Below are 13894 nucleotides of genomic sequence, written 5' to 3' on the forward strand. Positions count from 1 at the left end.
CAATGCCTAGTCCCAAGTAGCTGATCATAGTGGGGAAAAATCATATCATAAAGCTGGTTGGCTTCACTTTAAATTCAAGATGACAAACTTTAGGTTAACATTCAATACTGCTTGGCAGATCTACTGAATTTCTCCATTTTGGGATGCTTTTTCACATTTAGTAAGACAGCTGTCTCCTCCAACCTTCATGTTCCTCTTTAGTCCTCTCTCTCAGCCAATGACCTAAGTTACTTTTCACATCAAATCTCTAAATCTACCAATATTTATACCCACCTTTTCTTACCTTGGGTTTCAGTGGAGAAAGTGTCTCTTTCCCTCCAAAAGGTCCGTCCCTACCAGTGTGATCTGGTTACCATCTCTTGCCATCTTCTCAAATCCTCTATTCCTTATGTTTTCTATTCTACCTCTGTATAAGATTATCCTCATCGGTATACGAACCTGCCTAGTGTCTCCTCCATCAGGAAAAAAACCTTCCCTGGACCCCTTCAGTTTCTTCTTCCTTCACTTATGCTCCCATTCACTGGTGGATATGAAAACAGACACAGTGAATTAAATAATTGCCTAAGATCGTAGTGCATTTGAGTACTAGTAGATACAGGAATCAAACCAGCCTTCAGAATCCATGCTCTTGAAATATTCATAAGAGTAGAACCTATCACTGGCTTGTTCTCTGCTATATTGCTTGTGCCTAAGTAAGTACTGGGCACTCAGTAAATACTTGAATGAATGGAAATGATAGAGTAGGTGTCCTAAGGCATACCTGATATATTATGCAATAAATGGTATAGAGGAAGTAGCATAACTGTTTAGGAAGAGAGGAATTGTTTCACTCTAGAGTAATCATGGAATACTTTATGGAGAAAAGAGATTGTACCAGATTCCTGAAGAATGCTAAATTTGATCAGGTAAATTAAAAAGCATTTTGCTGTAAGGAATGGTATGAACAGAAATGCAGAGGGCAGAGAGGCATAATGTATTGAGAAGACAAGAAACCCATTTACCTCGTTCAGAGGTTTTATTTGGAAAAATTGTAGGAGATAATCCTTGAAAGGATACATCAAGAACATAGTTTTAGAAGGTCTTGACTACAGTATAAAATGTTTAGACTTAATTCTGTAAAGAGTGGGGATCATTCAGTGTTTTCAACTAAAGAGTAACATGAGCAAAAATTTTAAAAATAATCTGGCAGCAACCTGTTGAATGAATTGAAAGGAGAGGCAATAGGTGAGGATATTTGATGTATGATTATAAGCATTAGCTGATCAGGACTAAACTAAAATAATGACACTAAAGGGATACAGGCAGAAGATAAAAGGACAGCAGTTGATGACTGATGATAAAAAAAATACCCCTCAGCCCAACAGTGTATTAATTTGGTAAACTCTAAAAAGGGTTTGGGAGAAACAGTTTTAATGGAAGGATGAGTTCAAGTTTAAAAATGGTGTGTTTGAGGTGATGAGACAGACAACCAAGTAAGCATTTCCAGCAGTGTTTAGAGATATTGAACTAAGTCCTATATAGAGAAGTAACACTGGAAACTCCGAAAATGAAAGATCTATGAGAGAGCAGGATATAGAAGAGAAAATGAACAAGCTTTTTACTGTTTTGCAACTTTTGCAGTGTTTTGAGGAATCCTTTTTTCTCACTGAATGGAGTCAGAACATTCCTGACTTTGAGGTTATGATGTTATGCATGGCTGGCCCACAGAGTATCCTGGAACCTGGTCTATTCCCATGGACCAACTCTTCTGTTACAGTCTTTTTGGGCTTTGTTACTATTTTAGGTATTAAGAAAATGGCATTATTTTAATTTAAATGGATTGTACTCACTTCTCCCATGCACACAACTTACTGATGGAGTTCAAGAACAACTGAAATGAAATCTGTCTCCTTATATCAGTGTAATAGAGGAGGCTTCCTAGCATCTTTCCATCCTCGTGTGAGTTCCTGTACTCTCAACAAAATAATAATAGTTCTTGGAAACTATTTATAAATTTAGACATCAAATATAAATTTTCTTTTGTGTTTTTTCCCTTTTAAAGCAAGTGTGAACTGTCCTTTGTAGTTTATTCTGTATTAAATCCCACTTTATCAAAAGTGTTCATCACATTGATACAGTGCTATACTTGAGGATAGTATGTCATAAAAAATATGGATTTTGATAGGACCCTGTGTCTTGTGTCTTGCATAGGGTTTACATTTAGTAAGACACATACCTGCAGAGACTGATATAATGAGGCTGATTTTCTTCAATCACCCAAGAAAATCTGTCTCGTTTTTCTCGTGTTACAGATAGGTCCTGTATCAGACACTACTCCTGTCTTAAAGTGGTGAGTGCCATTTCTTGAGATAGAAAAATGTTCAGGTTCTTTATGAATAAAAGTTTATCTAACAGCAGGAGGCCCAACGTGATAGTCTCTTGTTTTTCTCATCCTTTTCCTTCCTCAGTTGTCATTTTACCTGCATTTCTTTCCTCAATTACTCTATTAATCTTTTCATTGTAGACCAAAATGTCACCATATGTCTTAAGAGACAATCAAGTTAGGATTTCAGTATCAAGTAGACCTAAGCTATTGTTGATTCTCCTCATAAATAATTCCAAGAAGGAAAGAGGGAGCTAGAACTCTTAAGATAATAACAGGGAAGCATTGAGAAGAAAGAAGAGTGTTAATAAGCTGTGGAAGCTATAGCTTATTGCCTGAGCACCATTAGAAAATTGTTAGCTAAAGGGAAATAGTACTGTTTAAAATATCAACCCTCACATGGGTCATTTGATGTGACTGACATGTGACCTTTTTAAATAGAAATGTTTTCCCTGTGTTGTTTTGACAGATTCATGTGGAATAAATATTTAGAGTATAGTACACTATCTATACTTACCAGGGCAACTCAGCATATCACGCTGACGCTCTTAAGTTGTACAAACAGAAACCTATCCTGAGAATGTTTATTAAGCAGTCAAATAATGCCTGTTAACAATAAACTGAAGCAAGATTCTCAAATAAACATATCCTCTATAAAAATAACTGAACATTCACAGGTGGCTGAACAACTATAGATCTTTGATATCTTTTTCAGAGAAAAATGCTAATTCATTAATAACAGAAAGGATTAGATTTTACCAGCCTGAGAGCTGGAGCCAGAGGTATAGAGAGGATATTAGATTACTACTTAAATCTAAACATTATCTGCTCTCATTTGTTCATATTTTCTCAACTTAATGAAGTGAAGTCCCATTATATGTTAGATCTCTGTCTAATAGTGAAGTTTCATAAAGTTGAGTCCCAAAGTTAGGTTATCAAAATGAACAGCTCACGCTTATTTAGAGTACTAGCGTAATTATAATATTCTAAGAAGACAGTTGACTATAAGTACCAATTTTAAATGCACATGCCCTTTGACAGAAAGTGCGTCTTGCAGAACTTTTCACATATGGTCAAGGATAAATGTACAAAGAATTTACACCATAGCATTATAAAATGGTGAAAGTTCAAAACAACCTGCATCACTATAAAAATAGGAAGAAGAGTTAAATTTTGGTACTAAGTAGTTATTTAAAATAGCTAACTTGGTGTCCAAGTCCAGTACCACAAGATGGCTGTAGTGGCACTGGGAGGGCAAAGTAGAGGAGGCAAAATGGGATGGAGTGCAGAGCATGTAGTCCATCCCCTTGAGACTGGCCCAGAAATGTACTGGGACCTTGTCCAGCCTCTGCTGTCAGTCTGCCTGCCTGTGTCCAGACCCTATGGCCTCCCTTCTTCCCTAGCTGGAAGGAGGTCTACCTCGCTGGGAAAGAAACACCTCTCACGGTAGCACTCAAGATACCAGAAAGTGAGAGAAGGGGAAACTTTAATTCCTGGGGGCTTAGCCCTCTGAGTCTCAAAATTTTCTCCTTCCCAAAAAGCTTAGGCAGCTTCTGCTTTCTGTCCTCTTGGTCAGTGTTTCCAAACCTTTCCTCTGTCAAGACCCTCTTTTGTTGCATACATATCCTTTGCTCCTTCCATGGATTCCTATAATTTGAAAGATTTTTGTTTGCCAGCCAGCCAAATGATAACATAATCATTTTTCCCTTCCCAAGTTAACAAAGCCTTCTGTAACTGAGTGTATGCCCTAGAGGGAGAGAATATCACAAGTCTTCAAAGTGCTGTCTGTGTATTAGTCACTGTGCTGTACACTTTATATAAATTACTTCATATTCAGAAACAATCCCAGAAGGTGGGTTTTATCTGCATTTTACAGAAAAAGAAACAGAATATTCTCAGGGAGTATGATGAGAGTTTTCAGTTTTTACTTCTTTCTATATTATTCAAGTGTTTAATACAAGCATATAATACTTTTATAATTTTGAAAACAAAGTTTTTTCTAAGAAATAGGAAAGGAAAGAAAATTCGGTGCTACCAGACCTTTCGTATAAAATGTCCTAAGGGATTTTCCTCAGGATTTAAAGGTGAATTATGGCTCCAAAGTAGATTTCTAGGGTGGAAACTACCCTTTAGCATTATTCACTTAAAATCTGTAGAACTCAAAGGTGTCTGGCTTGGGATGGGTAGCCCAAAGCAGAGGTTTCCTTGAGTAGCTCATGAGACAGTTTTCATGGCATTCCTTCCTTTTCTTCCCTTTTTTTAAACTCTTAGTTTCTATTATTTATTTTTCCTTTTTCTCCTTTTGTTCTTTTTCCCCCCTCTCCCTTCTTCCACCTCCCATCACACACAGACACACATACTCCAGTTCAAGCTGTTGTTTCTCAGTCTAGTTGTAGCGCGCAGCTCCCTGGCCCATGCTGGTATTATGAGCCTTGCGCTCCCCCCGGCTGAGGCAGTTTGTCACCGGCTGTTGGTCAGCAGCTCTCGCTGGCTGCTGGCCACCAGCCCCTCATGGCAGCACAGGGCAGCTCACACCGACCTCCGGCTGCTCACAGCTGCCCAGCTCCAGGGAGAGCCGTTGTTCACAATCTTAACTGTAGAGGGCGCAGCTTACTGGCCCATGTGGTTATCGAACCCTCAACCTGGCTGTTAGGAGCACAGTGCTCCAACCACCTGAGCCACTGGGCCAGCCCTTTTGTTAATTTTTAACATCTATCTGTACTGTTGAAGCAAGCACCTTTTATCTTCTTTCCGGCTCATACATTAAATTTGCTAGGGATGCCCCTGGGGTATTGCCAAGCTCCTTTAGTAACATACAGAAATGAACTCAGCTCAGTAAGTATAAGTGGTCTGGACATGCTGAAATTAACTGGGTATTGGATTAGGTTCTCTACTTACTAAAGCTAAGATAAATGATCTTCCAAATGTTTGTACTCTTGAGAGACTTGATAAGTCGTGTTGGTATGCAGTCGTAGAATTTTATCACTTACTTTGGACTATATTTCCAAGCAGTTCAACTCTGGCAAGACTCTAGCCTCACATGTTGTGGGACATAGTGAGCTTCATATCTACTACCAGCTGTATTTCTCTCAGGACGGAATGCTTCCTTCTTATCTCTGCCACTTTAAAGTGTTTTTCCCCTTTGCCTTTTTGGGGATGGGGGAATTATAAACCCATCATGGGAAGTTGGTCAGTTATATCACAAGAACAATGTTCATCGCTATGGTTCTTTTTGTTCTCTCTAGCTTCCCATTGACCGAGGTGGAGGTGAAGGAAAGGCCATGTACATCGACACCGAGGGTACCTTTAGGCCAGAACGGCTGCTAGCAGTGGCTGAGAGGTAGGTTACTGGATTAGATGAGAGAAATATGGCCATACCTGTCACTGTCTTGAGTTAGTCTGGCTGAAGAGTGTCTCTTCTTTTATTGCTTCACATCCCAAAGTTGTATATGTGGTTCAAAGGAATGACATTCCTTAGTAGAGAAATAGCATTCTTCTTTAGTCAAAAAATCTACGAGGTGCTGTCAGACTGGGTTAAAAAAACAAGATCCAACTATATACTGTCTTCCAGAGAAACACTTCAGATTCAAAGACATAAATAGGTTGAAAGTAAAAGGATGGAAAAAGATTTGCATGCAAATAGTAACCATAAGTGAGTTGGGATGGCTACACTAATATCAGACAAAATAGACTTTCAGACACACAAAAAATATTACTAGAGACAAAGAAGAACATTTCATAATTGAAAGGTCAGTTCATCGAGAAGGTGTAACTATTATAAATACATACAAATCTAATAACAGCCCCAAAATATGTGAAATAAAAACTGGCATAATTGAAGGGTGAAATAGACAATTCAACCATAATAGTTGTGGATCAGTGTCTCACTCCCAGTAATGGAGAGAACATTTATCAGATGCCCTGATAAAAGGCATCTAAAAACAACCTACAGCTTGCATTCTACTAAGTAGTGGAAGTCTGAATGCTTTCTCCATAAGACCAGAAACAAGGCAAGGGTATCCATCTCACCACTTATATTCCACATTGTACTGAAGGTCCTAGCCAGTGCAGTCAGGCAAGAAAATAAAAGGCATCCAGATTGAAATGGAAGACAGAAAACTATCTTTATTCACCAATGACATGATCCTATATGAAGAAAATCCTAGAAAATCTACACAGACACAAAAACTACTAGAATTAACTTAGATCAGCAAGGTGGTAGGCTACAGTGGCGGCACTTCTACATACTAGTAATGAACAATTCAAAAATTAAGAGAACAGTCCCATTCACAGTAGCATTAAAAATAGTAATAAATTTAGCAGAAGCTCAAGACTTGTACACTGAAAACTACAAAACATTGCTGAAAGAAATTGAAGAAGATCTAAATAGAGAAACATTCCACATTTCATAGATTGGAAGACACGATACTATTAAAATAGTCATTCTCCCTGAAATTGATCTGTAGATTCAACACAATCTCTATTGAAATTTCAACAAGCTTTTTTGTAGATATTGACAAGCTGATTATAAAATTTTATGGAAAATGTCAAGGACCCAGAATAACCAAAACAGTCTTTGGGAGGAAAAAATGAAGGTCTTGGTCTTCCCAATTTTAAAACGTACTGTAAAGCAACAGTGATCAAAACAGTGTGGTGCTGGCATAAGGATAGACATAGATCAATGGAACAGAATTGAGAGTACAAGAATAAACTCTCTCATTTATAGTCACTTGATTTTTGACAAAGATTCCAGGCAATTGAATAGGGGAGATAATAGTCTTTTCAATAAATGGCTAATATAGTTGGATATCCACATATAAAAATATATATTTAAATCCTTACCTTACACCATACATTAAAAATTAACTAAAAATGAGTTATAGCCCGGCGATTCCTTAAAAAATTAAACAATTACAATATGATCCAGCAATTCCAATTCTGGGTATATAATCAAAAGAATTAAAAGCACTCAAGCAGATACTTGTATACCAATGTTCATAGCAGCATTATTCATAATAGCCAAAAGGTGGAAACAGTTTTTAAGTATCCATCAAGGTGTGAGTGGATAAACAAAATGTATATACATACGATGGAATCTTAATCTCACAAAGGAAATTCTCACACATGCTACAACATAGATAAGCCTTGAAAACATGTTACGTGAAATAAACCTTTTGCAAAAGGACAAATATTGTATGATTCCTCTTATATGAGGTACTGAGAGTAGTCAGATTCATAAAGAAATTAGAATGGTGGTTTCCAAGGGCTGGGGGGTGAGGAGAATGGGGAGTTAGTGTTTACTGTGTACAGAATTTTAGTGTGGGAAGATGAAAAGTTCTGGTAGTGATAGTTGCACGACAGTGGAAATGTACTTACTGCCCCTGGACTGTATATTTTTAAAAGGTTAAAATGGTAAATTTTATGTATATTTACTATAATTTTTTTTAAAAGATGATAATGCTTTACGTAAGAGCTATAACACTTTTAGAAAAAAACAGGAGAATACTCTGATAAAGGTCTAGTACCCAAAATATATAAAGAACTCTCACAACCAGACAATAAAATGACAACCCAATTAAAAAATGGGCAAAGTATTTGTAAAGACATTTCTCTGAAGAAGATATGCAAATAGCCAAACAGCACATGGAAGGTTCTTAGTGTCATTAGTCAAGAGGAAATGCAAATTAAAACCACAGTGAGATGTCACCACTAGGGTGATTATAATAAAAAAGTTAGTAATAAGTGTTGGCGAGGATGTGGATAAACTGGAACCCTAATATTTTGTTGGTAAGAATATAAAGTGGTATGGTCACTTTAGAAAAGAATGTGTCAGTTAAACATAAATTTACCATCTGACCCAGCAATTTTACTGTGGTTATGTGCCCAAGAGATGTGAAAACATGTCCACACAGAGAGACTTGGATGTGGATGTTTGTAGTAATATTGTAATCACCCAAAAGTGGAAACAACCCATTTGTCCAACCAGCAAATGAATAAACAAAAATTGATTTATCCATTAACTGAAATACTATTGAACCATAAAAAGGAATGAAGTACCAATACATGTTACAACATGGATGAACCTCAAAAACATACTAAATAATAGAAGCTAGACACATAATATATGATTACATTTATATGAAATTTCCAGAAGGGGACCGTCCATAAGGACAGTAGATTGTTTGCCTGGGGCTGGGAGTAGGAACAGAAGTAACTGCAGATAGACTTGAGAGATCTTTTGGGGGGTGATAGAAATGTTCTAAAATTGGATTGTGATGATGGTTGTACAACTGTGCAAATTTTTTACTAAAAAGTTGAATTTTACACTTAGCACAGGTCAATATTATGGTATATAAATTACACCTCAGTAAAGCTGGTCAAGAATTTAAGTTTCTACATCCCCTAATACAGTTTTCAAATCAACTCTCAAAATTGTTTTACTTATTTTCCCTTATGTAGGATCAAATGTGGTCATTTGGGCCTTATACATTTTACTGAAACCTAATGCTTGGTGAGATGTCAGGCTCAAGTTGGAACCTGCTTCGCTCAGTTGAGGATAATTTTCTTTTCCAGTTTTATAATGGTAACCAAATTCTCTTTCCCAGTTTACAGTTTGAGGAATCCAAGCCATGAAGTGTGTACCATTGAGGCATAAAATTAGGTTGGAGCAATAATTGTACCTCTTTGCCCCTGCTTACAAAATCCCTGTCATGAAAAAAGAATTTTTCTCTTGCAACCTGATCTTAGTTTTCTAAAGATGAGTACACTGAACTGTATTGTCGCTCCCAAAGTCGTTGGTGTTCTTTACAGAAATCACACTTTTAATTTTTAAGTACACTACTGGGGGTACCAAAAAAATGTATACAAATGACTTTGGTCAGTGTTGCTCAAGCAGTAGTTCGCCATAATCAGAAGTGTCTGGATGCTGATGGCAACCACTTTGAGCACCTCTTGTAATTGCAGAAGTTAAATGTGACTTGATTCATATTTTGTTATCGGTATATATTGAGTATTACAATTTTAATACAGTTTTCCTTTCTTAAAGTGTGTATATTTTTTTGGCACCCTCTGTATTTTAGTAGTTGAGTTCTCTTGTATAGTCATTAAGATTTTGTCCAGTGACTTAAATGAGTGTTCCGATAGGATAGATGAGATAGTAGAATGCTGGCTATGAAGACCGGACCTTGGTCTGATTACTCACTGTATCTCAAGAAGCCCTAGAACAAGGCATTTAGTATTTGTTAATGAATGAATTAACATTAAGTAGGGCCATGTTTATGACTGTTTTGTCAATTAAAAGAAAAATATGTTTAAATAGAAGTTTCATTAATTCGTTTTAATCATTTCTAACTATAATTGCATGTCTGTTTATGTATATTGCATTTAAATTTATAGTTTAAGTTACCAGCCTCCTAATTTCCTTTCACAATAGAACAGTGCTCACTGATTAATTTTTATGCCCTGGTGAAGATTAACCCACATTCAGGTTCCGGTAGCTCAGGGTTCTCAGAATACGGTCCTCAGTACAGCTGCATCACCATCACCTGGGGACTTGTTTGAAAGGCACATTGTCTCCACACCAGATCTGCTGAATCAGAAACAGAGACTCTGGGGATAGGGCCCAGCAATGTTTTTAGTAAGCTCTCCAGGTGATCCAGATGCTTGCTGGAGCTTGAGAACCACGCCACAGTTGTTAGCTACAGTGTCCCCAACCTTTTTTGAAAGTTCTTTTAAATACTATGAAAGAAAATGACAACCCACCTTGAGGTGATACAGCTGAGTTTTACAAACACATGTTAAGAATCATCTGAGGTATTTGTTAAATGTACAAATTAATACGCTTCTTCCCTGAAAATTGTGATTCATTAAGTCTACGTTAATGAATATTTTCATTAAATATAAATGAATTTTTTTTACAGGAATACTTTTTTTACAGATTCTTTAAGGAAGTTCTGGGAACACTGAGAGAATATGCTTATTTCCAACCAACTTTTTCCAAATTGTGGGAACCGAAAATTCCATGTTGCGTTAGGAACTTAAGCACAGTTCACATAGTCTTGTTTGTGAACACTGCTGAGTGTAAAGCCAGGAGAACTGTTTTTCTAGTAAACCATCCATGTTCTGATAGCAAAAGATAATCTCTCTTCCTGATAGATTATAAGTGTTTCTTGAGGCAAGACTAGAAGACTTGTATAGTACAGTACTCAGGCCTCTTGAATCTTTTTAAAAATCTTAGCCATAATTTAAATATGGAAATTTCTATCCCCTTATTCCCATTTTATTTGGTCAGGATCCCAAGGTAAAATTCTGTCCTTTCTCCATCACCTTATCTTCATGCCTGGACTTAACTAATAATTCATTATCATCCATCTGCTTAATGCTAGGGCTAAACTTCCATTTGTGTTGATGATAGTGAAGAATAAGAGATGAAATGTCCGGGAAAGTGCCAAGACTGTGTGTGCCTAATATGCAGAATCCACTGTATGATGTGGAAAATGCAATTGGGTAGAGTGAGATCTCCTAATACCGAGATTTAGTTTACTGCAGTGTTATTTCAAATGCTAGAACATTCCTTTGTTTTTCTATTCTTTTTTTAGGGAAAACTATTTAATAAAGCTAAGTTTCAGAAAAATAGGTTTGATGCAATATATGTTTCTGTAATAACCAAAGTCTCCACATAGAGTAGACTGTTTTAAAGACTGATAGAATCAGAAACAGAAACTCTTTTTTTTTCAGATTTTATTGGGGAAGGGGAACAGTGTGCATTTCCAGGACTTTTTCTCCAAGTCAAGTTGTTGTCCTTTCAATCTTAGTTGTGGAGGGTTCTGTTCAGCTTCAAGTTGTTGCTCTTTCAGTCTTAGTTGTGGAGGGCGCAGCTCAGCTCCAGGTCCAGTTGTCGTTGCTAGTTGCAGAGGGCACAGCCCACCATCCCTTCGCTGGAGTCGAACCGGCACCCTTGTGGTTGAGAGGACACGCTCCAACCAACTGAGCCATCTGGGAGCTCAGCGGCAGCTCAGCTCAAGGTGCCGTGTTCAATCTTAGTTGCAGGGGGCAGAGCCCACCATCCCTTGCGGGACTCGAGGAATTGAACTGGCAACCTTGTGGTTGAGAGCCCACTGGCCCATGTGGGAATCGAACCGGCAGCCTTCGGAGTTAGGAGCACGGAGCTCTAACCACCTGAGCCACCGGGCCGGCCCCAGAAACAGAAACTCTTGTTTCTCAAAGAATTACAGCGCTTTGTAATTGATTTGTTTAAGCAGATTCTCTTGAACTATTACATAACAGATTTTCTTTTGAACTATTACATATACTTATGGACTATAATGATTTTAGATGACATTAATATGAAAATATGACGAGTTAAAATGATGTATATGATTCTCTTTGTTTGGATTGTGGATAAAAGTTTTATTCAGCAACATTTATTCAGAATTTACTAGGTTTAAAAAATGTACTAGGTAGAGAGCCTTTGTCTTTCCCATCAAGGAATTTGTAGTCTAGTCAAAGAATGGCGGGGTAGCTCCTTACAAGTGCCATAAAAAGACCCTCATCAGTTTTTCTGGATGTGCAGAAGAGGGAGAATCACATCTATTTGAAAGGTACAGGGACGTGTTTATAAAACTACAGGCATTTAGTTGAGTCTTGATAGATGCATAAATCGAACTGTCTTTGATTAAATGGGTCTTCATTATGGTATATTTAGTGAGAATGAAAACTGTCTTAAACCTGTCTTAGGTAGGAGTCACAAGGGTAAGGAAATATAGATTGTTCTAAGAAAATAGGAAGTACTTTATTTGCCTTCTTTAAATGCAAAGGAAAAAAATCATTATTGAGGTATAAGATGAATTAAGGTATCATTCATTTAACCATTATTTTTGTTTCAGTCCCAATTGTCATGTTGCCCGTGGTTTTTCCATCACATTGTTTCCTTATATTTGGGAGTTTCTCATTCTAGTTCAGGAGTGCTCAAAGAACTTATTTGACTTATCCTGAAGTCCTGCCAGGTAGATCTACTACAAGGCAGCTGCTGCTGTCATCTTTCTCTCTAGTTTGCCTCGACTACCTAATAGAAAGGGAATTAATAGTCTTTGGCCCCAACACTATCTCTTACCTATCCGTCCAGGTAATTTCTTTGTTAGAGATGAATTTCTGATCTGCCTGAGTTGTGTGTGCAGCCTATAAATGTTCTCTCTTCTAGATATGGCCTCTCTGGCAGTGATGTCCTAGATAATGTAGCATATGCTCGTGGGTTCAACACAGACCACCAGACGCAGCTACTGTATCAAGCATCAGCCATGATGGTAGAGTCCAGGTATGTGCTCCGTGGAGGACAGTGAATATGCGCCCATGGCCCTTATTCTGAATCTTGTATAGACTATTTGGCCAAATTGATAGTAGCTTGAATTATATAGAAGTGGGGAGATTTAGGTTTTAGTTCCTATTTTGACACTCTTGCTTTGTGGTTAAAGTTAAGTCACTTAAAAAATGAAGCCATAACCCACCTAAAGTTGTTGGAAATTTTACCTTGTTATGTGGTACCTCAGTGTAACTGAATATGAGATTTTAGCTTAGAAGGAAGCAGAATCTGACATAAGCTAGAAATAGGCTTCAGACAATCCTTGTTCCCTGTAGGTACGCACTGCTAATCGTAGACAGTGCCACCGCTCTCTACAGAACAGACTATTCTGGTCGTGGTGAACTTTCAGCCAGGCAGATGCACTTGGCCAGGTTTCTGCGGATGCTTCTGCGACTTGCTGATGAGGTAAGTTGTCGGGTAGGGACAGAGAATGCCTACTTTTAGGGGTCACCAATTCCAGGTGCCCTGCTGCGGGGCCAAGGTATCAGGGCTGGTGTCATCAAGATACCACTTAGACATGAAGAGAGATGTCAGTCACTCACTGATTTGTGGGGGAAGGGGTGGCAGCAGTAAGGTCCTTGGAATGTCTGTGGCCACAAAAAATGACGTTTATCCTTTCCCCATCAGTTTGGTGTAGCAGTGGTAATCACCAACCAGGTGGTAGCCCAAGTGGATGGAGCAGCCATGTTTGCTGCAGATCCTAAAAAACCTATTGGAGGAAATATCATTGCTCACGCCTCAACAACCAGGTAAAGTGATGGGATAGATGACCTCATCTTGGAATGTCATGTTAACTGTGAAGTAGACATGAAGATACAGTTCCATTTGAACACTGTTAAAGCTACTGTTGTGTAATTAGACAAAGGAGCACTTGCTAAATCTAATTGTCATGCTCTGGTTAGTAGAGGTGTTTGCTTTTAGTTCATGAAAGAGCATTCAAATGTGGAGGACTGAAAAAGAAGAATTGATATGCGTCTCCCTCATTATTAAAAGAACGTAACTGTTTTAATATGGAAAATCCATTAAGGGGAAGAGCAGGGCAGAAATGGATTCCTCCAGATTGGAAGTGCCCTAAGGAATACAGAAAGATCCCCAAAGTCCTAAGAAGTATATGTGTCCAAAAAAATGTTTAGATCTACCATAAATAGGAATAGAATTTTTTTATTCCCCCCCTT

The 13894-nt window shown here is 37.8% G+C and overlaps 1 protein-coding gene across 1 annotated transcript in view; it reads left to right on the forward strand.

Annotated features, from left to right (window-relative positions):
• The window catches only part of RAD51 (RAD51 recombinase), a 28824-nt gene that overhangs the window by 12511 nt on the left and 2419 nt on the right, over nt 1–13894 (forward strand). Inside the window, exons 6-9 of the mRNA XM_019725566.3 lie at nt 5608–5702; nt 12561–12674; nt 12995–13124; nt 13347–13468. Coding sequence (XP_019581125.1) covers nt 5608–5702; nt 12561–12674; nt 12995–13124; nt 13347–13468 — 461 coding nt within the window. The remainder of the gene's footprint in view (nt 1–5607; nt 5703–12560; nt 12675–12994; nt 13125–13346; nt 13469–13894) is intronic.

Source organism: Rhinolophus sinicus, chromosome 3, assembly GCF_057876585.1.
Source record: "Rhinolophus sinicus isolate RSI-liver-muscle chromosome 3, RSI-T2T, whole genome shotgun sequence".
Taxonomy (NCBI): Eukaryota; Metazoa; Chordata; class Mammalia; order Chiroptera; family Rhinolophidae; genus Rhinolophus; species Rhinolophus sinicus.